This window comes from Meleagris gallopavo, chromosome 8 (assembly GCF_905368555.1).
Source record: "Meleagris gallopavo chromosome 8, MGAL_WU_HG_1.1, whole genome shotgun sequence".
Classification (NCBI taxonomy): domain Eukaryota; kingdom Metazoa; phylum Chordata; class Aves; order Galliformes; family Phasianidae; genus Meleagris; species Meleagris gallopavo.
The window spans coordinates 30,238,591-30,265,855 of record NC_139411.1 but is presented as its reverse complement, the minus strand read 5'-3'; the positions used below and the strand labels follow the sequence as shown (position 1 = coordinate 30,265,855).

At 40.9% G+C, this 27,265-nt stretch overlaps 1 protein-coding gene across 11 annotated transcripts in view; it reads left to right on the top strand.

Moving 5' to 3' along the window:
* FGFR2 (fibroblast growth factor receptor 2) overlaps window positions 1-24,681 on the top strand; it is a 76,871-nt gene extending 52,190 nt beyond the window's left edge. For 8 of the 11 annotated variants that reach the window (XM_085230248.1, XM_085230247.1, XM_085230246.1 and 5 more), the window contains 9 exons: window positions 7,258-7,408; window positions 10,167-10,288; window positions 10,850-10,960; window positions 11,711-11,901; window positions 15,362-15,484; window positions 16,714-16,784; window positions 18,433-18,570; window positions 19,405-19,510; window positions 22,932-24,681. In XM_085230248.1, coding sequence (XP_085086374.1) covers window positions 7,258-7,408; window positions 10,167-10,288; window positions 10,850-10,960; window positions 11,711-11,901; window positions 15,362-15,484; window positions 16,714-16,784; window positions 18,433-18,570; window positions 19,405-19,510; window positions 22,932-23,096 — 1,178 coding nt within the window. In that variant the 3' untranslated portion in view covers window positions 23,097-24,681. Of the gene's footprint in view, window positions 1-7,256; window positions 7,409-10,166; window positions 10,289-10,849; window positions 10,961-11,710; window positions 11,902-15,361; window positions 15,485-16,713; window positions 16,785-18,432; window positions 18,571-19,404; window positions 19,511-22,931 lie in introns of all 11 variants that reach the window. The other 3 variants (XM_085230249.1, XM_085230244.1, XM_085230242.1) reach the window with 1 other exon arrangement.
* The last annotated feature ends 2,584 nt before the right edge of the window (window positions 24,682-27,265 follow it).

The following is a 27,265-nucleotide window of genomic DNA, read 5'->3' as shown; positions in this document are numbered from 1 at the left end:
TCTAAGGTGACTTCTATTGTAGTAACTAGGTATCAGATACAGAGAGGTATTTTTCAGGACGAGGAGGAAATTTCGTAGCCTAGCACCCTCAAAATGGAAAAGCTGCAATAAAGTAAAAACAGGGGCAATATTAAATCAGATCTCAGGCAGCTGATAAAACTGCTTGTGTTTCTGAGTGAGGAACAGAAGTTAAAGTCAGATGTGAAATGCACACAACGGGATTGCACAAAGCATAATTTGCAATTGCTTGTTGCTGGCAGTGAGCATTGCTGGAGAGGGCAACACTGTGAGCAGCTACCCAGCTGAGCAGGTAACATGCCTTTGGGTTTGTCACAGGCCATCACCTGCCAGAACAGCCTCTATTCTACAAAGTACGGCCTCCTAAAGACTTTGGATCCAGGTCTGGTCAGGGCAGTGTGGATCTGAGTGTTTAGTTCAGGTCCATCTGCAACCTCATGCGTTGGGTTGAATTTCTGTTTGTGGTTCTTGCAGCCAACCTGGGATGTTTTCAGTATCATAGTAATACTCCTTTCCTCTTCATTGTAGGTGTTTGAAAGTTTGGATGCACACTTAGGGGGGGATCTTGGTCTTGGGATTTCAAATGCATGGCTAGAAATATGGCAGAGAAATCCCTGCGTTAATGTGTTGAAGGTTGTCCCCTAAGTTGTGGTTGCTAACAATGTTTTGGTGTGAGGGACATGACCTAATGTGAAAAATATTTGGTTTGTTTTATAAGCAAAAATGATAATTCTTATTTTCTCTGGCTTGCTTTGCCACTTAAAAAAAAATAAAAAATAAAAAAGTGGTTTTAGTCATTTGCTTGAAAATCACCAGAAAGGAGAGGTACGTTGGGCTATGAGTATATCCCAAAGAGATGAGAAGCCCTCAGCTCAATTTATGTCTCTGTAGCTAAAACTCAATTTTCTGGATTATGAGGGCTTTTCAGAAGTTGTACACTTAACTAGTTAGAGAATGATAAATATCAGCTGCTTAGAGAAAAGACATTTATTAGACTTCTGCTTGAATATAAGAGTATCGTAATAACCCAGAGATGAATAGATGGCATAAAAACTGCTTGAGGTTTGGTGTGAGCTCAGTTGTGTCAGTTGCAAATGGTTCCTCGATGGGAGAGTGTTATTTCACTGTGTGTGACCCCGGTGCCAATCACTGCCCTCAGCTTTGCTGTTTATCATTAAATGATGCAATATGGAACTTCTCCAAAGCTATTGTTCTCACAGAGGACAACATCCTTGTCATAAAACATGCTTGTCAAGTCTGTCATTTCACTTGCTTTTCCTCAGCTATAGCAAAAAAAACGGCATTTTGCTTTTAAAAGTGGGAGTATATATTTGAAAAACAGTACGTGTTTGAAAGTGAGAACCCCTAAGCAAACCCACTGCAGAAATTCCACCGCTCTCAATTCTCCGGATTACTCCCTCACTAACAGGAGCTTCTCATTCAAGGGCTCTCTGCAAGCATGTCTTCACAGAGGAAAAGAGCTACTGAAAATGTTGAGAAGAAATCTGCATCTTTGTTCTGATGATTTCACTGATCAGCTCACTGTCAGGTTAAGAGAGCAGGACGAGGCGAGCAGTCCCTGGTGGCTTGCCTGTCTGCCGTGAAGATTCCTTAGGCATGGGTGCAGCAGGCTTTCCTTTGCCTGTGTGCTGTGCTCTGCAGGAGAGGGACAGAGGAATGGCCAAAAAGCTGAGAGGATAAGTGTGAGTGAGCAGGGGGAAGTGCTTGTGACAGGTAGATGGTGTGAGCGCGGCAGAGAGCCTGGCCACTGGATGATTTGGTGGGATTCCAGGGAAATGAGGCCATGGTTTGGGGAATTCATGATATTGTCTTGGAAGCTCTCTGCTGTGAGGTGAGGCTCCCTAAGGATGTGGGTATGAAAAGAATACTGGTTCAAGAGGAGGGATTTGCGTGGCTGTGATGCCATCTCGTTTAGGAGTCTTGTTTGGTAACATGTGGTTTGATTTGCAGGCCTGGACTCTCACACATTGGCTATTTAGTCTGAGCTACTACGGGATTTTATCACTTCTCACATGCAGGCATTCTTTTCCTGCCAAAACACGGTTCTCTTCACATTCATAGGAAGGATCATGATGAAGTTGGGAATTATCAGTTCCCTCCCCTTGCAGTCCTACCCCTCACTCAGCTCTGGTTCTTGCTTTTCAAGATAGAAACTGCTTACAGGGAAATGTAGCGAGCAGTTGCAGATATTCCACTGGTACTGGCTTTGTTCTGCTTGGGAGTGCCAGCTCAACAGGCAGTGGGAAGAAGCACTGCAGGACTGAGCTCACACACCAATCTGCAGCACGGGCTGCAGCTGATAGATTCTCTGAACTGACGGGCAAAGTGCAGGCATTGCTAGGAGGTGCAGTTATTTTGTAAAGCTTTGGGGCTGCTCAGTTGTATGTTTGTGTGCGTGTGCGCCTTAGGAGGAAGAATGATTTCTTTTACTGTATCTTAATGACATTAATGTTAATTTACACGTACAGGGGTTGGTTGTTCTAACCCTATATAAAGATATGGTGCATGCATTTGTGATGAGCAAAGGCTGATCTAGAGCAAGACTTCAGCTCACCAGGCAAAATGGCTGTGTTCAAAACGATGATGGCAGCTGGAGCCAAGGAGAAATCTGGATCAAGTAAAGCATGTAGGATCGAGCTGTGGAAGTTTAATTCACTTCACAGAATAGACTCTGAAATTCAAAGATAGATACATAACTTGTAGTAAGACATGTTCCAAGGAATTTACTGCCTTACATTCTTTAGTTTCTTGCTTTATCCTTTGGTTTCGCTATATGGAAACTATTGCCTAGTTGTGTCCTTTGTTAGTTTGTTGCTGTGTGTTTTGAAAAGAAAGCTGTTCCTGAAGGAGTTGTGCTATGCCAGTGCTTACCTTAGGAATCCTCAGGCTCCTGTAGCAAATTTACCTTATTTTGCTAGATCCAGGCACTCAGATGGACCGTTTTTAACTGCACTACTTACCAATTATATTTATATACATATATGCAGATGACTTCAAATTAACTTCTACAGCAGAGCCTTCAAAAAAGACTGACGATTATAGGAAGTCTCTGCATGGCTGCTAAAATCTCACAGTGTGAGTGCCAGAGCTGACAGATCCAGGCTTCAGGATATAGCATAAATCATCAGTGGAGGAAAACACCCTTCATAATCAATTACAGACAATTACACACTGCTCCGCAGCTGATTTTTCCACATAGCATCTGAAGATTCATTTAAGCTTTAAATGCTGCTCTGCTTAAAAATGCTTGTGAAGTATTTATCTCAAAGCTGATTAAATGCAGCATGTTGGCTGAGGGACAAATACTTAGTTAAAATGGGGATATAATGATGCTAAGTACATGAGGTTTGGAGACAGTGGGCTTTTCTCTTTCTGAAGTGCAGGAATGGAGTTTGGGATGTGTCTGAGGCTGATATTCTGCTTGGTTCTGGCCTCCTAAAAGCAGAAGGCACACAGGAAACATGTATAATGGAAGACTGCCTTCCTCTTGAGATTAACATATAGCACAGTAGCTCTTCCAGTGTTCTGCTCAAGTGGACTTCTGCCTTCCTTTCTTTAATCAAGCACCCGATTAACCCCACAGGGTAATGTAACCACTTAAAACAGGCACTATAAATGTGGTGAGTAGGCACTGGAGATGTCTCATTCACCTCCATCAGGTGCCCCTCCTTGCTTCCTTCCTTCTGACTAGCGATGTGCTAAGAGAGAAGCACTTCTTGGTGGGCTGGGTGGTTGACCAAGAAGGTTGAGCGTTTTGGACGGACGTCTGCTTTCTGCTTTGTGGCAGGCACCCAGTAGACCCAGTAGACGAGGTGGCTTTGGGTCTGTACCCAAATATAATTGCAAGCTTGTTGGGAAAAACTCAACGTGGCCTACGTTACCCCTTTGTTGCTTTGAATTGTTGCATAACTGAAAGCAAAAAGAGTACACGGAACTCAGGAGAAAGCAGCTCTGCACCCTGAGGTGTGGGCGTCATGGCAGGATCACCACTGGTTCTCTAACCTGTGTGAACATGGGAGAGCAGCAGGCTGGAAAAAGGCTTCCTACATCCTCTTACTTAAGCATACCCACATAGACTAAAATTGACCATGCCTACTGAGCTTTGAGTATGTAAGACTTTCCTCGTTGTTTTATAGTGCACTCTGAAGCAGTGAGAAGAGATGCTAAAAGATGTGTTTGAAGGTTAATTATTTACTATTGTGTGAGAGGGAAAGGGCTGTTTTAAAACAGAAAATCTCTTTTAACTGAAGCCTAGGTTGGCTGAGCCTTTTCTGGAGCAGGCTTTTATAGCCCTTCAGCTCCTGTAAGACTTGCTCTGCTCCAGCCAGTCAATCAGGAGAACGTTCCCTGGGAGTGCAGTCCATTTTTCTTCTCCCAAACACTTGAAGAGTTCCTCTGGATTTCTCATCATTCCTATCCAAGTGAGTGTACTTTGTTTATCTCCAGCATCTCCAGTCAATCTTTTATTTATTGTGCAAAGTAAACATGTTCAGTTTTGTTGAATGGGAAATCGACTGTCATTTATCTGTTTTTCTATAGTATTATTGTTATTATTTAATGTCTGTGTTTGAAATGTCTCACCAGGGTATTTCAGTTTATTGCAAGTTTACATTTCCCAGTTTTTACTACTGTAAGGCTGCTGAATTGTGAGTGTTAGAGAAAAGACGGAGCTTTTGCAGAGATCTAAACAGTGTCAGTAAAAAATACTCTATTATGAGGAAAATGACCCTGGAACGTTTTTGGCCAACTTCTGATGCACAAGGGGCATCATCTAAATTTGCCTTTATGTTGTCCCATGGAAAGACATTAGATATATATAAATGTCAGGACTTGAATAAATATAATGGTAGAATGGCCGGAGAACAGTGGGTGGATTTTGAAAGTATGAGGAAGTGGTCATAGGGAATTTAGTAGTAGGTTTCCAGTGAGAGAGATGGAAAGATGAATGAAACAGGAGAAAACTGAAGTGCAGGGGAAGACTTGCTGTTGATGGAGATTTGCACATTTCTTAGTGCTGAGCTGATTCATTCTGTGAAGCATCACTTTTAAATTGTAGTGAAATCATGAAAATGAGTAGAAGTCTATTTCTGGTGCTGGTTCTCCAGCTGACTTGCCATGCAGATCTGAATGAGCAGTTCAGCGTCAGCAGGTGTGTTCCTGCTGTGGGCTGGGCATGGCAGCATCCCTCTCCAAGGGCTCTGTTTAGTATTCATTTACTGATTTATTTACAGCTCCGCAGTCTGCATTAATAGCAGTTTTCTGTTTGGATCCCAAGCGGTCGCTGTATTTATTATTCTAGAGGAATGTGTCAGGTACTTTTATTTGCTGAGAGTAAATACTAAGGCTAATGATGGTGGGATGGATGGGGGGAGGAGGTCCACCTTCCCTGGCTGAATGGCAGCTTTATTTGTGCAGCTGTACTTCTTGTTCCTGGGCATATCTCAGGAGTAGAAGCTGGGGTTTCTCATCTCAAGGAAGGTCTATCAGTCAGCTTCAAAACCAGTTACCAAAGTTAGCCTTTTGAAAGCAGCCCTTAATGCTTATGAAACCCTTTTCTAGGCTTAGTCTCTGATCTGTGACAAAAACTTGTCAAGAACCTGAACCTGTTTGATGGGATGGTCTTGAAGTTGTCTACCTGCAAAAAGGCATCTAAACCAAAAAATGTAACAAGGTCATCATGAGAAATTTGAGAGCTTTAACCTTGTCAAAATACATTGTGCAAGAGTGTGTCATGGTCACAGAAGCCTTTCAGCCATGCTCTGAGGAGCTTGAGTCATTCAGTCGGCTGTGAGTGTAATTGTTAGTTGGACTTAATATAACTGAGCACTTATCAGGTGTCATAGACACAAGAGGATTTTGTGTTCGTGTCACTGTGTATCGCTGACAGGATCTGTTTGCTTACAAGAGCTTTTTTATCTAGCTATAAGACCTCTGGCACAAAACTGTGGCCCGGTAACATTTTACATAAGCAAACCTGGTGCTCAAGTTGATTCCAGGTGATAAGGAGAAAGGCCAAGAGCGATGGTTATAGCTCTGAGCTTCCAGCTTGGGAGAGGCCCTGGTGATGCTGCCCAAGACGTGTCTTCTACCACCTGATGTGAGGATGGGTCCCAGGGATGGCATTGCAACAGCCTTTGCCCCACCATGGTCGCCAGCTTTGGGCTTGGCCTGAAGAGAGGTGGAGGATTCACGTTTCAAGGAGAGGACAGATTGGTCATACAACCAATTTTGGATGTATTTCTGCCATTTTTAAGACAGCGGGTTGTTTGCTGGTGTAAGGGAAGATGCACCTTCTGGAAGATGTGCCATTTTCACCAACACAATTTTTGTTATGTGGATGGAGCAGCTGGTGCTTCCATTTTCAGAGTAGTTTATAACTAAGTGGTGCTCTGAGAAAAATGTAGTGTTTTTTTTTTTTTTGAGGCCAATGATGAATTCCAAAGTGAATTGTATTTTGAAGCATTGGACGTGAAACGTTTCGTTTTTTAACGAATTCTTCTCTGCCTTGCCTTCAGAATCTTTACTTCAGTTTTAAATGAACTAAATTCTTAAGTACCCCCTTAATATTGTGATAGCTTTTTGATAGTTTCAATATTCAACATTTAGGAAACATAGGAGAGGAGCCTACATTTCTTACACATGCACATGACCTTGGTCATTGATGCTAGTGGATTAAATAGGGGAACTTTTGTGAAAATGCCATTTGTCAATTAAAAAATGAAAATTTTGGTTTAATAGCAACACCTAGAAACACTAAATTGTGTACTGATTTCAGAAAACAAATGGTGACAAGGGAAACAAAAAGTGAATGGAAAATGCTGGTTAGTAATTTCTGCTCATGGTATAGGCTGCCCACTTAGATATCTAAGGTTGGTGATGTAAATACTTGATTTAAAAAAAAAAAAAAAAATCCAGTAAATTGGGAGGAAAATTTATTTTAATTCCCTTCTGAATGAATGCTTTTAGAACTCTTCATCTGTGGGCTTGAAACTCTGAGACAGACCTATATCTGGGGCAGTAATCGGAGTCAGTGTTGTGCTAACATGGGAGGGTAAATGTAGGATAGTGCTCTACACATGAGTTCAGATTCAGCCACTCTTTTCCCTAGCACCACTGTTCTTAGCTGGCTTGGTTCTTATATGTCACTGCTTTTCAGATATTGGGCCAAGATTACATGTCTGCCTTTCTGTTTTTTGCATCTTGCATTGCAATAACAGGTGTCGGCTGACTCGAGCTCCTCCATGAACTCCAACACACCCCTGGTGAGGATAACTACTCGTCTCTCCTCCACTGCTGATGCCCCAATGCTGGCAGGGGTCTCGGAATATGAACTACCAGAGGACCCGAAATGGGAGTTTCCAAGAGATAAGTAAGTTGCCTTTTTTCCTTACCACTGCCTCACGTGCACCTGTAAAACATGACATGGTACGAGAGGAAGCTTCCTGCTGAATGTGTATCATGGCTGCTTTTGTTAAGAGAAAATCTCGATTACTTGAACCTTCCCTGAAGATCAAGATGTATTCAATTATCTACGCTTTGATTTTTCAATAGAAATGGAATTTTCTCTGCATGTTGTTCGGGTTTATTTTCACTGCAAAAGAGCAGTTGAGATAAGCCCAAGCAACGCCTCTGTATGCTAAGCCATATTTCTCAGTAGTTCAGTGCATAATTGATCAATGTTTATTAAAGATGTGATACGGTATAAAATAGGAGATGGAAAAGTCTAGAAAATGGTTTTAGACAAACATGCAAAATGAGCTGCTGAATGAGCAGAGGCATAACCACATTTCTTAATGTGAAATGGACATGTAGAAGAGATGGTATTAACACAGGTAAGGACCATGATGATATATTGAAGTTGATACTAATTTTAAGAAGTTTTTTCAGGAGGCTTTGAGAAACTGACACCTTCTGTCCTGAGCAGTGTTCTTTGAAAGCTCAGTGCTGTGCCTTTTGGATAGTAGAGCTGTAATTTTGAACCTTCTGACAACTGTTCTGGAAATTACTTTTAATTATGTAGCTGAAAACTAGTGGAAAACACAGTAATTGCCACCTGCAGTATTCTAGTCAACAGGGGGGCCTGTATACATACCCCATACCCTTGGGGGATACACTAAATGCGGAAAATTTTAGTGTGCTAAACATTTAAAACTGGCATTCAGCACAAATGTAGGTGGAGCGGATTTCCAATGAAAGGAAGCTATTTAGAGGCAGTTTATTAAGTTGGGGGGCAGCAGGCACACAATGAGGGGTTTGTTACATTAGTCCTAGCAGGGCAATAGCACATAAATTAATCAGTTTCCAATGCAAATGTTTGTTCTCTGCCAAGATCCTAAATTCAAATTCAGTTCTGAGGATGACCTCAGCATAGCATTTGCTGCCCTTCAGTCTTTGCACCTTTTTAAGCCAACGTTTGCTTTAGAAACCAATCCAAAACAGATTGAGGAGTTCTCACCATGGCTAAGACTGCACTTGATACAGCGTCTACAAGTTGCTCTGGGGAGGAAGTGCCCTTCACCTCTCCTTTATGCCTGAGCAGATAAGCAAGTGGGGTTTGCAAGCCGCTTGCCCCCAGTCTAAGAGCCTTCTTTTGGTGCGTGCCAGTGTGGGAAAATATAAATCCATGATTTTCACAACCAGCTTTACCTACATTGTACTTGTGAGTCCTGCTTGTGGCCATGGAAAGCCACGACTATAGCAGCTTGGTTATGAAAATGTTTGCCCAAATCTGGCCAACGCGTTGGATAATGCTGACTATTACAAGTTCATCAAACATCCTTCATGACATCTGCTGCAGCATCGCTCTGCAGTTCAACAGCATTATCTATGGGTGAAGGAGACAGAATCTGGCCCATGAGCAATGTGCTGGAACCCAAAAGATTTGGCTCAGAGGCTTTGAAGTTTGTTGTATTTTATTTTTTTTTATCCTCCTCAAGTTGAGATGGAAGCCTGTGTGCCTATTACAGCTGAGCAGGCATCTTCTGCTGCCCTCATTCATGACATCTGTGGCAGCAGTGAGCCTGCAGCCAAAAACCAGCCTGTGGGTGGATAAAGGCTCCCGTCTCGACCCTTCAAAGGATCAAAGCGCTGGGGGAATGTGTGAAGATGTAAGAAGAGCGATCTTGCTGTGGACAGGAGGTTGTGGAGAGAGCGGCGTGCAGGGTGCACCAAGCCTGCCAAGTGCTTTGTCCTGAGGAAGGTGCTGCCTTTTGTTGCTGGTCGTGTGGCTGGGGAATCGGGGCCCCGGGGCAGCAGGACTGCAGAACAGAGCTGGCAGTGGCTCAAGGCACACGAGCATCCCCTTGGCTCCCCCTCATCTTTGTCCTCCCGCCCCTTTCCTGCAAGAAGACGGCTGTCTGGCTGCTTCCTCAGCTGCAGGGAGGAGGACAGGGGTGATAACGTGGCTGATAACCACCCACAGCTGAGCTCAAGCACAGCCGCTGCTGGGCTGTTCTCTGTCCTGGCCGATCCCTTAGGTGCAAGAGATCATTAGGCAAACATTCATGACCCACATCCACAGGCAGAAAGCAAAAACAGGAATTCTGAGCAAAAGTTAGGCTGACAGTATGTTTGACTGCTCCCTCTCTATGCTGGTATATCCCAGGGTTAGTGATCCCGAAAACACCCACCTGGTTTTGATACCACCCTCACCCACACAAACCATCAGCTGCCTGAGGTTAAACAGATGATGATGTGCACAAAGAAACCTTTCTTCCATCTCCTCACAGTCTGCGTGAAGAAGCAGAAGATGTGCCACACCAACCACCACAAGAAGACAGGCTGTGCCTTTCATTCCTGCACTCTGAGCTTCGGTTGCACCCGGATGCTCTGCAAGTTCAGCCCATGCACCATGGAGTGCAGCCTCTCCTGTTAGAGGCAAAAGGGCAGCTTAAAAGCTGGGTTTAGCAACTGATCTGCTGGTATTAGATGTTCATTATAGTTTCACTAAGAAAACAGACCGTGGTGTGTGTGAAAACCGACACACGCCGTGCATCTCATTAGTTCCATATGATAATTGCTTAGTGCTGCAGCAAGTTGTTGAAAGCCTTTTATATTTAGCTCTGGAATTGTGTCGGCTGTGCCCCTGCCCCAGATGCTGTGTGTTAATCCCCCGTTTACACCTCCAGGCTGACGCTGGGTAAACCCCTGGGGGAAGGTTGCTTTGGGCAAGTGGTGATGGCCGAAGCGGTGGGAATTGACAAAGACCGGCCCAAAGAAGCAGTGACTGTGGCAGTGAAGATGCTGAAAGGTAAGAAAATGGGCTGAGCAAGGTTTCAGCCTGCTTTCAGCCATGAAAAGTTTCCCTTGTAGTGTCTGAGCTCTGTCGTTGTGGGGGGGTCAGAGTGCACATAGCTGACCTCAGCCTTCGGTGGTTTGTGGTGTAAATCTGGGCTCTTGACAGCCTGTTTATCTTTAGCCGCGAGTATTTGGACGTATTGGCGTTGTGCGAGTTCGTAGCAGCAGCTGTCTGCATGCAGATCCTAGCCCAGGTGGTTAGTGCCTATTGGTTTTGAATTTTATTATGAAGTCAACTTCTAGGAAAGACATGGTTTTTAAAGGTTGATAGTTAAGGACAGGATTTTAATCTTTTGTACTGCTTAACATATGATTGAAGAAGCAGTCAGTCTGTCAAAGAGGCTGAGACTAATTTTTATTAGGACATAACACATGGCTTTGTACAGCGTACAATGTGCAGTGTATGCTAGAAAACCAACCCCATGTTCTACATGTCAAATCACGTGCTGGTGAGCCATAGAGACGCTCAGGCTGGCACAACAGAAAGTAGGAACTGAACTTGTGTCTTGTGCAGATGATGCTACAGAAAAGGATCTATCCGACCTGGTGTCAGAGATGGAGATGATGAAGATGATTGGGAAACATAAAAATATCATCAATCTTCTTGGAGCCTGTACCCAGGATGGTGAGTAGAGAAAAGAAACTAAGCCAGGGCTTTCACACGGGTCTCCAGAACTCTCGTTAATCATCGTTTTTCAAGAGTTTTTAAGGAAATTGTCATGCTGTGATGGGATTTTTAGATATTTCCCTAGCTTAGCAGTGATATTTTAACTCCTGTGTCTCATTGTATTTGCAGCTTTAATATAGAAAGGGTACTATATCATGTGAAAACTCGAATCCCTTGCTGTAGGGAAAAATGACATTTTATAGTGACTTTACCCACATCTGTCATTCTGAATGGTCAGTCTTGTTTTAGTAAAACTTGTGCCCTTTGAATTTGAAATGAGTAATTTTATTCTTTAAAGACCACGATGTTTTTGTTAAATGATAATTATATATTAAAAGTCATGCAGAAAGACATACAAATTCTGGAAATTAGAAAATCTGTCAAACACAGCGAAAGTATTTCTTTAGATCTTGTGACACTTTGGGTCTGAAAATGTCTGTGTTTCAGTACATGGCATGGTCTGGAAGGAATAGGATTTAGGTACTTTCAGTTGCTAATGCAGCTCTTCCACTATCCTTCTAAAGCAGCCTTAGCCAGCCACTTACCGAAGCCCAGTCCTCCTTTTTGTTCAAGTTGTGCTTACTGGATTCACAGTTAAACATTTATTAATCCAGTTTGTTTATTATAGAGCACCAGAAGATTCTCTACAGAAAATCATTTTACCTTTTGACCTTACTCCAGTTTTGACACACTTCTGTTTATCCAAAGGTCCACTGTATGTGATTGTAGAATATGCTTCCAAAGGAAATCTGCGTGAGTACCTGCGAGCACGCCGGCCTCCTGGGATGGAGTACTCCTTTGATATTAACAGGGTCCCAGAGGAGCAGATGACATTCAAGGACTTGGTATCCTGCACGTACCAGTTGGCAAGAGGCATGGAGTACTTGGCTTCACAAAAAGTAGGTAGAACTCAGCAAATAGTACATGAAGCACTTGGTACATATTTGGTTGTAGGTTAAGTTTTGTTCTCGTGTTATTTATGGTCAATAATGTGCTGGGAGAATGACTTTTCTGCATACCTATGTGTATTTTGAGTATGTAAGCACAGGTGATCACATAATTATACAAGTCTCATTATTCCACCCACGAGACAGCAAGGCATCGTTTGCCTTCTGTTTCTAGTCAGTCTTAACAAAATTGGTTCAGATAATGGGTATTAGGGAGTATTTCTTCTCGGAAAGGGTGGTTAGGCATTGGAACAAGTTGGAAGGTGATGGAGTCCCTGTCCCTGGAGTTCTTTAAAGAAAGAGTAGATGCACTTAAGGATATGGTTTAGTGGACAGCATTGGTGGTAGGTGGATGGTTGAACTAAATGATCTTAGGAGGTCATTTCCAACCTTAATGATTCTATGATAGTGATGTAAAGTAAATGAATTCTGTTACTGAAAGGATTTACAGAATGATAACAGACAGTGTGGAGAACATCACAAGGTGCATGGGCAGAAATTGTGAACAAGAGAGTTAAAAATAAAGGTAAATGGAGTGCACTAGTCACTGTAAATTAAGTACCGTGCTTGAAACTTGCCTTTGTTAGGCTAACAAGCTTGTTGAAATAAGTTAGCATCATGGGATGTCTCTAGACTCTTATTTCTTCAGCTTTTCTTTGGACAGATTTTCTCAGGTCGTACCTCAGTTAAATTACATTTATGGAACCTTAACTAGCCCTGTACAGTGGACTCCATAAGCATGTTGTGCCTTAATATGAAGGCAATCTTGGGTATTCTGGGCACTGTTTAGACCCAGTGTCTAAACCAGAGCACCAGATACTGATGCTAAGTACCCCAGGAAAGCATGGCGTGCCTAGTGGGATTTGTACCAATTTCCAGTTCAGACCACTCCCATCTATGGAGCTGGTTTTAACCAAAGTTTAGAGCTGAGTTTGAACTCCAGTCCTATTGTGCAGAGTTATGGGATTTTATTGCTTCTCTGCAATTGTAGAGATAGGGGTGGGGAGTAGGAATTGAAGTCTAATTTTGCATTTATTCTTTTGTTTGGAAATAGTAATTCTTCAGTAGAGTAGACAGGGAGACAAGCATGACAGTAGGACAAAATCTATAGAGCGAGCATGAGTATTGTATTAGGTAAAGCACTTTAGAATATCCCTTTTGTAAGACTAATGAAACATTTGCCTGGCAATGAGCCACAGCCCAAGAAAAAAAGGACCATTGTGAAAGGAAAAAATAAATCTTTTGGTTGGCAAATCTTGAAAAGCTCTGATACACTGCTGCAGGATACTGCAAGAAAGTGTGCGCTCACACAGATATACACAGCAGCATCATTTCTTCTGTGGTCCAGTTCCTTTGCAAAAACACTCATCGGTGCTGTGCTGAACTTGACTGAACGCAATGCATTGCATGAGGCACAGGGAAGAAGAAAAACAAAGGCAGCACATAGTAAAAACTTTGCATTCCCGTTCTTCAGACATCCCACCATTTCTGTTTGTATTTCTCTAATTCTTTTCCCCTTTGGGATCCCTTTACTGAGCTGGAATAATAAGAGATCTAGTCTTCTCATGGTATTTTCACCATGCAGGCGCTGTGAGAGAGCCAGTGTTCTTGTTATTTCAGGCTAATAAAAGGCTCACAGAGACTTAATAGAATATATATAGAATATGATTTTAATAAGTAAAGAAGATACTCGGGTGTCAATTCCAGTTTTTGCCTTACAAACAATTGTATGTTGGTTCCAAACTGGATAAATACTTTCAAAAATTCTGTTGCTGTGTCCTCTCTGACGTGCCAGTATAGCACAAGAGCTGCAGGGGGTAGCCCCAGTCACTGCAAAGGGACAGCAAATCACTGGGGCCGGAGAGCTGGCTGCAAAGCCTGGCAGACATGGCTGTGAGTCATGGCACCATTTTGAAATAGCAAAATTGCAGGGTGTGAGAGAGCGGAAATACCCTGAGAGAAGGTAGTGGGATTTTATTCACTTGCTGGATTCACCTGGAGGTGCTGCCTGCTGTTTGAAATGTTCTGCCCTCTGGCTTGCTGTTCTAGAATGGCAGAAAATCTGCTCTAGATCCTGTGCCACACTCATTAAGATGCCTTGCCTTATCAGTGGACATTAGCTATGTGTACTTGGGCAAGCGCCTTGAGGAGTTCTTTCTGTCTCATACCAGGTAGGGTTTGAGGACAAGGACAGGGTGGGAAGGCTGCCCATGTTATTTCTGCTACTGTGACATTGCTGATGCTGAGTTTGAAGCCTGATTTGACTATGAAGGTGTACTCTTGTCTAGTCTCATCTGTGTGAAGGCACTGCTGGTGCAGTTTTTCCTGGCAGCTCCCCACGGCTCACCCAGTAAGGAGCAGAAACTTCGTAGACTCATTTTACACGTGCAGGATGAGAGATCTCAGAAAACCACTGGGACAAATTATAATGCGAGAAAAGATGTGGGCCCTTACTAATTGTTATGTAGTGGTTCTGTCCAGCATGTCCATGCAGAGGCTGAAATAAGGGGGGCAACATAGAGTAAACTGAAATTGAGCAGGAAAAGAAGAAGAAACACAACTATTTGACTTAAGAAGTAGTAGAATATCCTAGGAGGACTCCAAATGCAACACTGATTACCACGACCCTACTGCCACTCTGTATAAACCCCAAAAGTGTTCCTTAAAGGTAGGAATAATACCCAGAGCTGCCACAACTTCCTTTCAGTGTCAGGAATATCAGCTCCAAGTTTTCAGGATAATGCTGGCATGAAGAAAGAAAAAATCTGAGGAAATACTGGTTGGAGTTTTAGTATCAAAGCTGTTTGAAAAGCAAACAGCCGAGCCCAAATTGCCTTTATTTTTTTCCAAAGTGAAATTGCTGTAGTCTCATGGTTGAAGTAAACATACACACCCTAGACTTCTGGCTAAAAATGATTTACTGGAGATCTCTTAAGAAGATCTTTCATATTGATGAAGGTTGCACTGATCCAGACTGTCAGGTTTTAGTCCAGTTGATACAACATAATGTAAGAAGCAACACGGTGACACTCATTAACAGACATTTGCAATGAAAATGCTGTGTTACCTGTTTCTGGGGTTTGTGTAACAAAGAGTGGGTCACAAACATCTTAGAACGTTTGAGTTCAACACCCAAGCTCTCATCCTTGGTAAAGTACAAGGCTTCAAAGGGAGGCTTTTCAAAGAGACTTTTGGGCAGCTGTTCAACCTGGAAGCACCTGGCTGGACCTGAATAGGTTGCAATGGGGTAACCACAGCAATCTTACTGCACGGACTTGGAGTAAAACTGTGGCTTTACAACCTAAGAATTTGGGTTCAGATCTTTAAAGGAGACTTAAGTATGTTAGAAATAATTCCGTTTTTTTGCAACGGTGTATTTCAGTGGGTGTTTTTGTCTTGTCTTTCTCTCCAGTGTATCCACCGAGACCTAGCTGCAAGAAATGTTTTGGTAACTGAAAATAATGTCATGAAAATAGCAGACTTCGGTTTAGCCAGAGACATCAACAATATAGATTATTATAAAAAGACTACTAATGTAAGTGGATGGTTTTCTTATCTCTGGAAACAAGCGTTTCTTTCAATGTTTCACTTCAAAACTATGGTTATAATCTTAATGGGCTTCTTGTCCAGGAGACTCGCTTTTAATCAGACAGAAAACAGACATCAAGGACATAAGCAATTCTTTCCCCCTCTTACACTGATGTTTAGTTTAAAAAGATAAACAAATAGGCTCTATTTTTTATGATTTATTATAACTGCTAGAATATAACTATCCATGTTGTGTGTCCTTGACTCCAATCATTTGAAATAGGTGGAAATTTGATTGTAGCTTGTTTTGAACCAGTCCTAGGATCTCAAAAAACACTGCATAAACATTGATAGCAGTAACCATAATAAAAATCCTGTTTGTGTGGTAGTGCCACAATACAGGATTATGCATTTCGCCTTTGCTTGGATGTAAATAACTGTAGTATTAAAGTTGGTCTAGAGCTTGAGAAAATGGATTTTCAGTACCTGTTGTTGTTTTTCTGTTAAAGCTGTCCCAAATCAAGATGGGAACTTTGCAGAATTCTTTCAGTTCTTCAGACTCTGTTAATACTAAATAGGTTAATACAAAATATTAATTAATCACATCGCCTGGCTCATTTACAAAAATAAAGCACTGAGCGATGAATGGCATTTGAACAGTAATTATCAGAGTCTGCATAGTTCCAAAAGGCAGAGCAGCCAGGTGGGGATTTGTTGGCACTGGAGGGGATCTGAACACATTTCATATCAAATTTGGTACAACTCCTTGGCTCGAGCAAAGCAGAGCTTTTATGCAAAGCTACAGGCAGTTGTGGCTGCAAGCTTTGGGAAAAGGAAAACAAAATTCTTGGGTTCAGTGATGAACTTTGTGCAAGCAGACCTGATTTTAAGAGTTTTTTTTGTTTCTTATTTCTACTCTTTAAAAACCTGTAGTGAAATGATCTTTTTCCACTTAGATTTGCTTATCCTATGCGTATTTACAAGCAGCATTTTTTTGGAGCCCTACACATTTTAAATTTTATCTTCAGTGTTCATATCTATTTTTTCTTAATAACCTTCCTCCTTACATCCATTTTATTAATATTTTTTTAATGAAAGTTTTCGAAATAAACTATGTGTTTGCATTATAGGACCGATCTCTGAGAACTGATTTATTAGAAGCAAAAATCAGTATTAAAATCATCCAGCCAATGGCTTCCATTTTCATTTCTCTTTCCTTCCCCCCCAACTATACAGGGACGGCTTCCAGTTAAGTGGATGGCTCCAGAAGCTCTGTTTGACAGAGTTTACACACACCAAAGTGACGTGTAAGTGACTTTATTTGTGTAGTCTGGAAGGGCAGGAGAGGAGACTGATTCACATTCCTTGAAGTTTGGGGTTCTTTGAAATGTATTTTCCTGCTGTCCTTTCCCTTTAAGCGTTTTCATTTTGTTTCACGTATTAATAGATGGAACAGGACTTGCCCTTAGAAAGTGAGGATTTTATGGTAGACTGCTAACCAGCGCTCTGTTACTAATCTGCCTGGCTTCAAAGCACATGAAAGGTGGAAAATGCTAACCTCCTTCTGTCAGTGCGGAAGTTTCCCCCCTTGAACTTATTTACGGATGTGCAGCTACAAAGAGTCTATCTAATTTGCTTGGCTTTCCACATACTCTGCACTTCCTTCAGGTTAAAAAAATAAAAAAAAAAACCAAACTGAAAAGAAAGAAGGAAAGAAGAAGGAAAAAAAAACAAAAAAAACCTTGACAAAATTTGTGCTGTGGTTATGTACAGTAAAACATAGCCTGGATATACCAGAGGTGTTTTCCCTGATTTTTAGAGATTCTTTTTTTTGCTTCCCAGCAGTGCTTCACATACAGAAGGAAATCATTGGACTCTGGCACTTCAGGATCTTGTAATGTGCGTGGTGTAGCTGGCTGATGCAACAGCTCCCATAATTCTGCTTCCTATTAAAGTTCCCTGGGCCCATCCTCAGTGCTCGCATGCACTGAGCTCGAAGTAGATGTCTGTTTTTTACTCAGTGCAGATGAAGATCTTATTTCTCCAAGAGAAGATGTTAGCCTTAAGAGGCTGGATGCTTCCCAGCACAGGTGTAAAAGCTTATGCATGACAGTGCAGAGTTAAAATAGAAAGGAACAGGGTGGAGAAAATAAGAGGTGCCTCCTCCTCCTTTAACTTGGATGCTCTTCCCAAGTTGTTCTCTCCTTAAGAAAAGCATTTACTGAGGCCTTTCCTGCCATCTTTACATTATTTATGAAGGAAATTATATACACAGGTTAAGGGTGGAGCCAACTTTTTGCTTTAAAATAACATCTTGACAAAATATTTAAGTGAATGCGAAGTAAACGGCTTGGCTGGTTTAGAGCTGGAAGTCATTGTGAGCTCCCAACAAGCACGGAGCACAGGCATTTCAGTGTTGGAACTAAGAGGCTTTTTGGCCCCGTGGTGCCTTTGGATAATATTATTATAAGTTTGTGCAAACAGTTTGCTAAAATACATTGCTGCAAAGCTAGCAGAACTGCAGAGCAGCTCGGGGCCAGGGCAGGCTCTGTGCTGTTGCTCACCTGGCAGAGCAGCCTGGCAGTGGGCCTGTGGCTGCCAGCGGGACGTGGCGAGGCAGCTCTGGAGGTGGGGAGCAGGCAGGAAAACTGGCTGAAGTTTTCCCTCCTTCATTTCCTTACCAAATAATAATAATAATAATAATAATAAAATTAAAAGGAGCAGAATGATGCAAACTATTTTTGTTTTGAACAGCCTTTTTTTTTTTTTTTTCTTCCAAAATATCTCTCCATATATTTGCAAGCCAGCTCGGTGGTGTGGACGTTCTGTAAATATCTTAACTTTGAAGATGCAGGTTTTATTTTGTAGTAGCTCTGGTGTGCATCCACTGCAAAAACATCTCTGTTTACAGCAGTAAGGCAATTTTACTAATGCAATTTTCTCTTCGTTTTGCAGATGGTCGTTTGGTGTGCTAATGTGGGAGATCTTCACCTTAGGAGGATCGCCCTACCCAGGAATCCCAGTGGAGGAACTTTTTAAGCTGCTTAAAGAAGGGCACCGAATGGATAAACCTGCCAACTGCACCAATGAACTGTAAGGACCGAGGGCTGCAAACTGCACTGAAATCATAGAATATCCCAACTTGGAAGGGGCCCATCACACAGTTAATGCTACCCCAGCAGAATATAGCATTTTCAGAATTGCTGGCTCTGAAATAGTGGATGTGTGTGCGTATAGATGTGTATGGAAACGCTATGGAAAGGTCTCCAGGAAATGTTTGGTGGAGGACACTTTACACACCCTGCTGTGATCCCTTTGAAAATGGATGAGATCATCTGTAGGCCAGTCTTTGTCAATGCTTTTACACCCTTATTTTCTCAGTTTTGGTTCATTAAACATGAAAATTCATAAATGGCACACATAGCCATACCACACACAGACTCTTATCCTGTATAAGCTACATCCAGCTGGTTTTGTACACAAAAAAGTGTATTTGGGAACTTTTGCATTAACACAGCATTATCTACCAGGGATAGTGGAAGAGTGCTTTCCCTTTCTGATGCTTCAGTATTGCTCTTGATAGTTTTTGCTTTTATCTCCCATTTTAATTTCTTCACAAAGGCTGCAGTCGCTTACATGATAAAATATTTAAGCACGTGCAATTTAATACTACTGAAATGCCACAGAAGAATGCAGACTCAGGTTCACAAAGAGGAAATTCAGATGCTGGGCAAGCAGAGATACAGAAATAGAAATGCACCTTTGAGGGAAGTGACAGCATTGTATGGGCAACAACATTGGTCCATGTTTAAAGCTTTGGAGTGCTCACTGCTTTATTTGTGATGAAGAATATTGGTTGTGTATGAAAAGGCTTATCAGAAGGATGTGTGATTTTAATTAACCCAGGAAAATGTGCATTTCTTACAGCTATATGATGATGAGAGATTGCTGGCAGGCTGTGCCTTCACAAAGACCAACTTTTAAACAGTTGGTAGAAGACTTGGATCGGATCCTTATTCTCACAACTAATGAGGTAGGTAGATTGTTTCCTTCCACAAGCTACCAATCGGGATGAATGATTCAGGAAGCAGATGGAAATTATACAGTTATGAAATCCTGTTCAAGTTCTCATTCTGTTTGTCGCCATCCTCTGAAGTTAGAAGCATCTTAACTATTTATCCTATGAAATCCTCGGTTTCTTGTCATTATATCTTGGTTTATGTAACAAAACAAACACATCTTTAAAATGTTTTTGTTAATTTCTCTTTGTATTTTTTATGTTTTTAGCATAGTGTTTCTGAGAAAATACACGTGGCAGACCGAGAGGCAATGTTTATATTTCAGCATGAGTTTCGTGTGGAGGAGTGTAGGAGAGTTCATGATGTTTTTCATTTATCAGCTCAGTTTGATTCCCAGCCATGATATCTAGGTCAGAAAAGGAGAAATTGTCAATAGTAGATTTCAGATTGTTTCTGAGAGTGAATTAGGTTCACTGAAGTAGCTCTCAGTGGAGGGAAGAAGGGTCCGCTGGGAGCACGTGAGCAGCCATCCAATTATCCAAAGGTCCTGCCTACCACTGCTTCAGGTTGGGCTATATGAATGCAAAAGGGTTTCAGCATTCTTTCAGAGGACTGAAATATGATTAGTTCTAGCAAGAAACACAGTGATTAGCGTATCCACACAGGAATCAGTTCTCTTACTTATCACGTGTACTTTAGAGGAAGATCACGAGTAATGGAAATATTGATTCTTCTGGTGGAAACTTTGAGAGAAAATGTTTTTGAGGTACCAAACATGTTACAAATTTCTTTCGTTTTGGGTAAGTTATACAGATGGGGGCTGAGGGAGATGAAAACACTGCAATACTTTTTGGTATATAATATTATAACACTTCTATATATTGAGTGGGGGGGGGGGAATGTAGATTAAAGGTTTGGATCGTGTTGTGTGTGTCACTGTTACTTTCTAATTTTTCAGAATTCTCAGATTTATTTTTCTTAAACAAGATATTAATAGGCTTTAGGAAAGCCTATTGCAATAAAGATGGCAGGAGACCTCGAGTAAGAAAATGCTATTTTTTTATGGGCATCACTTGTCTAGTAGAGTAGGTTTACATTTCTAGTTGAGAAGATTCTTTGGCTTCAGTAGCAGCTATAAATTTATCAAGATTATTCTTCTCCAAAACATGGCACTTTCAGGAATGGTTTGGGAATGGGGCAGGAATATGTGCTCCCAACAAAGCCAGCAGCATAGCTCTGTGTACCATGACAGTTTTCCCCCCCATCCAACACTAACTGAATCCTTTCGTGCATCATTTACACGCGATTTCACAAGAGCGGTTGGCGGCGGGCTGGCTGCCATCAGAGTGCTTGGTGGCTTGGATTGCATCTGCATTTGCAAAGTCTAGAGGGAAACTCTGGGCTGTAATTCTAAGCCTGGAAGAGGATATTTCTTCCTCTTCTTGTATGTTTAAGCATCTTGCCTTCCAGTTGTGTAGCGCTCATGGGCCTGGAAGGATCTCAAAGGTAACCTGAAAAGGCCTTTAGGGTTATGTAAATGACTTTAGGCTCAAATTGTAGGGGAAAAAAGTCTGGAAAAACCTCAGGAACACATCCAGTCCATCTGATCAGCCTGCAGCAGGATCCTCTGTACATTTATCTTGCCTGATGTGTTTGTGTAACTTTGTCCTTGAAGGTCTCCAGTGCTGCATTTCTGCGTTGCCCCACGACGACCCATTGCTCTGTTTCATTAGCTTTAGCTCTTGAAGGCTTTTCCTAACAGCTTCCTTCAGTTTAATCCAGGGCAAAAGCAGTATCTTAAGAAAGCAAGTTAATTCTCATCTATGAGCTCAGGTGTGTCCCATCTTCTGCCACTGCATGTGGCTTCAAGACCTGATTTCAAGTAAGCTGTGCAGCTTTGCTGAAGCACAGCTCCTCCATGCTTCAATCTGACCATACTTTTGCTCATCCACTCCACCATGGTACCTTGTCTTTCCCACACATGCCACTGTTGATAGAGGGTCAACCTGGTTTGCCCAGCAGTTCCAAAATTGATTAGCCAATAATATGTTCTGCATTTGTGTAAGTGATTATTTTGCCTAAGTCCCCCTCTTTTTTTTCCTCATTGAAATCCGAGAGCTGGAGACATGCCCCTACATGACTGTGGCCCTTTATGCTGAACAAAGAGGCTTGAGGGAAGATGAGAATCCCACCTTCAGTTCTGAGCTCATAGCTGAATTATATCCAGCCTTTCAGTATGACAAGCTGTGTCTGCAGTCCCACAAGAAAGCTTCAAATGCTTGAAGGCTTTCCTCTGTCTGTCTAGAAAGTCTCAATCATTTCTGGTCACATAGGGCTGCATTGCTTATACATAAATACATGCCAGGATTGTTCTTGTGGATCTTCTGAACACCTAGGGAGCAAGATAGGAAGTAATCATTGATCCAGACTGCATTCCTTTGCTGCCTATTACATTTGTCAGCATTTAAAAGCTTATTTTCCTCCTTTTTAAAACGGTGACCATTTTTTAAGCAATAACATGGTAACGATCAGATTTCTGACTTAGGGGAAAAAAAAAAAAAAAGTCAACCAAAGAACAAAATTACCCCAACCCAAAGCACAGCAGCATAAAGCACTGACTGAGGTGGAGGACTCGTCTCGTCAGTGTGATCATAACTTGTGGGTTAGCAAATGAAGAGATTGCATTTAAATGAATGCAGCTGCCTTTAGAAGTTGAAAGAGAAGGAACATTTCAAGGGAGAAAATAACTTTCTTCTCCTGCCAAAACTGTTGTTTCTAGCAAAAGAGCCTTAACCCAAAACTTGGATTCAGCAGATATTATTTCCTTTTTTAATGACTGCTTTGGTCATGGCTACTATGGGGCATGCAGGCATGAGCACAGACACACAGAGAAGAAAATGTAGTATAAAGAACCCAGTCGAGTGAATTTAATTTTCTTTCAGTTCTTTCTTTGCACGTATGTCTGCCACTGCATGTTTAAACGCAAAGTTAATATCACAGAATATAAAACAGACATTTAAATTGACCGAAGGAATACAAAGTTGGAAGTATCTTTCCCTCTCCAAATCATTACCACGTGCTGAAGAAAAATGGTTCTATTTAGGATGAAATTTCATTTTTATCATTGTAAGTGGAAAGTCCTCTTTTGATGTGGTTGGCATGTTTATTTCCACTGACGAGGCTAATGTGGATGCTGTTGGACTTCACAAAAGTACTGTGTTATTGGCTTGGCTTTCCTTTCTTTATTCAGGCTCCTTGTTTTATGAGATATTTGAGCTACAGGCAGTTTAGAATGCAATTGCATTAGGCAAATGAGTATTGTTTTTAAGCTGTTCTTTTACCCACTGCATGATCGAGCCAAATCAGAGCACTTGGAACATGCTATTGCCAGTTCTACTCGCTGGTTAAAAACTCAATTTATTTCTTTTGTCACAGGAGTATCTGGACCTCAGCGGACCTCTGGAGCAGTATTCACCTAGCTACCCTGACACCAGGAGTTCGTGTTCTTCAGGTGATGACTCTGTTTTTTCTCCTGATCCAATGCCTTATGAACCTTGTCTTCCCAAGTACCAACACATGAATGGAAGCGTTAAAACATGAAAAGAAGCAAGAACATCAAGCTACCTACAACATACAAAACAACATCATTTCTCCAGGACCCTAAAGATTCTGCTTGTACATATGAAATATGGGAGAAAAAAAAAAAGGAAGAAAAAAACAAAAAAAAGAAAACTTGGAGGAAAGCAGTCAGATTGTACATTAAAGATCTCATAATGTGCAACTTTAATTAAATGTTCCAACGAAGAAGAATGTTTATGAGCTGTGTCTAGATACCCATCACTATCAGTTTTCTGGCTTACCCTCAGCTGTGACAGACTTTGTTTGTACAATGGACCAGTTGGACTTGAGGCAAACTCTGGGTCTGCCTTTCTTGTTTATTTTGTAATATTTGGAGAAAATATATGTTGGCACACACTTACAGAGCACAAATGCAGTATATAGGTGCTGGATGTATGTAAATATATTCAAAATATGTATAAATATATATTATATATATTTACAATGAATTATTTTTTGTATTGATTTTAAAAATGGATGTCCCAATCCACCTAGCAAATTAGTCTCTTTTTTAACAGCTATTTGCTAAATGCTGTTCTTACACAGAATTTCTTAATTTTCACCATCCAAGGGTGGAAAATACTTTGCTTTCAGGGAAAATGGTATATCATTAATTTATTAACTAATTGGTAATGTACAAAACAATTAATCGTTTATAGGGTTGTTGTGTTTTTGTAATTTAAATGGCATTTCTATGCAGGCAGCACAGAGAACTAGTAGATATATTGCTCAGACTTTACTAGTTTTCAGATCTTTTTTTTAAAAAAAGAAATATTTACAGTATATAACTAATTTGGGGGAATTAAACTTTTGATTTATTTGTGTTTGAAAACTGCAGTGTCAGATGATTATTCTTATCGAAACCAAATCCTTTAACAAGAATGTCTTTTATTCTCAATACTTGTCACTTTAACAACTTAACTCTTTAGGCAATGTTTCCCATGGTGAAAAACCAATCATTCCACCAAGAAAGAAGGAAAGAAAAAATTAGAATGGGTTCCTAAAGTAAGGCAAGTCATTAACTTGTCTCTAACCATAGCAGGACATACTGCTCTGAAGTGAGCTGAGCTTCTACCCCGGGTTGCACATGCAACAGATTAAATAGATTTCTCTTCACTGGGTTGGGTAATAGGTTCCAGATCTTTTGGCCTGGATCTTTTGCCTTTTAGACTATCCCTCTATTGTAACTTAAGTTTAAAAAGAGAGAGGTTGTTTATAATGACAGTTTGCCATAGGAATATCAGCATCTTTTTAAAGGATTAATTCATGCTGACTCCAGTATTTCCTTCTGATTCATTCCATAACAGTAGGTATAGCACTGGCCTCTGCTAAAATATCACTGTTGTTTGTATCTTTGTACGGAAGTCTTGTGTTTGTACTTTCAGAGCCCTCACACTGATACGGCCATGCAATATGAATGCAAATTACACTGTTCTATGTGTGTGTTTTTTTTAATTGGGTAAAAGAAGTATTAAAATCTGTTAACTTTTGTACTGACAATAAAATGTTTCTACAGATATTAATGTTAAAATTACAAAATAAATGTCATGCAGCTTATTTTTCCTAATCCTTTGTGTCATACAAAATGGTTTCCTGAACATCAAGTGATGGAACGCATCCAGAAGCACTTCCTTCTGCCCTTATGATAGAATACTATATCCCCAAGCAGTTCCTTCAGTCATAGTATTTTTGCTTCTGCCTTGTAGAATATTGGCTCATGAATAATGTGGCTCATTTGAGTAGATATACAAACAATCTCTGCTGTTTGTGGGATGAGATGCTATGCTGGAAAATGGTTTGCAGTGTCCATAGTGTAGGCAAAATATATTTCTTTTTTCATTTTTTCAGTCTGTATCTTTTATCTAGTGAGTTATTCATATGGGAGAGTTTGGTGGATGATTTCTGTGGGAGATTTAAACAAAAAAAGAAAAAAAAACTGATGGAAAGACAGTCTTCATGGAAAGAATATATATATATATATATTTTCCTTTTTTCTTGAAAATGAGTAAAAGGAAGACTGACTGAAGTAGCTCATGCTACTTGAGTGAGGGAACATTCTAGTCATGCTACTCTTGCAGCTTACTCAGAGAAGAGTCTTCTCCACATGCTATAGAAGTGTGTCAAGGCTGACCAATATAATGGAAAGGAGTCATTTAAGAATGTAGGATTGTGTATTTAATACGTTTTTGTTCTAGGTTGTTGGTTTTTTTTGGCCTTTTTGGTGTTCGTATCTGTTTTAACTCACAAAGATAAAGATTTGGACCTTGGAGATGGAGCACAACTTTACAAACTGGCTGAAGTATGTTGGGCCATTTTCCTTTTTCCAGTTTTATAGTGTGACCCCTGGATTAAGGTTTCATTATTTACTGTTGTCTGAAGATTTTCTTCTCGTCTTCGAGTATACTGTTTATATAGAGTAGGACACAGAAGCACTCAGTTTTTGATGGAAAAGAAAACTGCATGTGGAATTGCAAAAGGAGACTAGAGAGCAGGAAATAAAGCCTAGAATTTGTCCAAAGAGGGCATGTTCTTTATTGACACAATACCTTGGGCTCTTTCAGTGAGAAGGAGGGGTTAGTAATTTAAATTGCTATCTCATCTAAAAATAAAATCACCATTGATAAAATAGGAGCAATAATGAAGAGTAGCCCTATGTCAGAAAACGAATTTATATTGATGTGGATAATGAGATTTATGCTCTGTGTATAATTACTGTTTCCTGCAGCATCTAATTGTCTTGACTCCCATTGAAGTATTGATTCAATTCAACTCTGCAGTGTGTGAGAAAATACGGATGTAGAAGCCAGGTTACTGTGGCTGAAATACATGAATAAGTTATTGTGTATTTTGTTTTTCACAATTTTATTGTAATACAGCAAGTAGTGTCGGCTTTATACAGCAAACAAGAAGATAACTTTTGTCATTCTATCTGTTGATTTGATGTCATTTGGTATCTGTTCTGTGCTATGCTTTTACAGAATTTAATCGTTGAACTGCGTTGTGCATTTCAAAGTTGTCCAAGGATGAGTAGGTTTACTAATCTTATTTCAGGAATAACGTGAGCAAAACTGTAGAAAGTACTTTCTATGTCTGTTGAAAGGATATCCAGAAAAGAGCACCGGAATAAGGATGAGAGCCATCAGTTCTTTTAGGGAATTTCTATCTGGTAGGAAAAAAAAAAAACAAACAAATGATTGACAGTGAGAGCAACATGACATTAGGATAAGCTGCCTGGAGAAACACTGGAGTCTGTCTCGCTGTAGATAGTCAAGACTTGGCTTGGCAGTGTTTGGGTATCCTCATCTGAGGCTGTATTTCAACACAAGGCTGGCCAAGATCATCTCCAGGGTCCTTTCCAGCTGACAATTTCTATGATCCTGCAAATCTGCATTATTGGCCAAAGGAAAGCTGGCTCGTGTTAAATTTGTCAGTGGGATGTATTGTTCGGTAAATTCAGTTCAGTGATGCATTTAACGAGACAGATTCCTCTCTATTAAGATATTTGGATTTTAAGAACCAGGTCCTAACTTGCCTGTGATTATGATGGCTGCCAAAGACTTTCTGACTTTGAATAATTATGCAGTGAAAAGCCCTGTTTTGTCAAAAAACTCTAAAGCATGAGTGCCTTGCAGAAGATAAAGTATTTTGACCTTATCAGAGTGGCATGACCCTATCAGAGTTATCTTGTCAGAAGGAAATGAAGTCATTTTATGTTGAGTTTATTTCACAGTAGGAGATAATATATGAAGTCAAAATGGAATATGTTGATTTTTGTCCAAACAGAACGATTAGCCTAACTCAAAGCGACACAAACTCCTGCAAGCTCAAAAGTCCTACAAATAGTTTCACTTTTAAAATGTTTTCTTTTCAGTTCAGATTGAAAATCAGGTTTTGTTTTGTTTGTTTGTTTTTCCAAGGATTTCTTGATGAAATTTCTGATGAACCAGCTGTGGCACAAAGCCCATTGCCCCTGCCCAGGCTGCCGTGAGCGAGGGCAGAGCTGGTGACTTGGATTGTGAGGAGTCTGACAGAGCAACAGGATGGGACAAACTATTCCAAAGCCTCACAGGATTCCAAAGGAGGACTAATATTTCCCAGTGGCAGTGGAGGAACTCATCTCCTCTGCTATGGTATCATGCCTTAGCATTGTC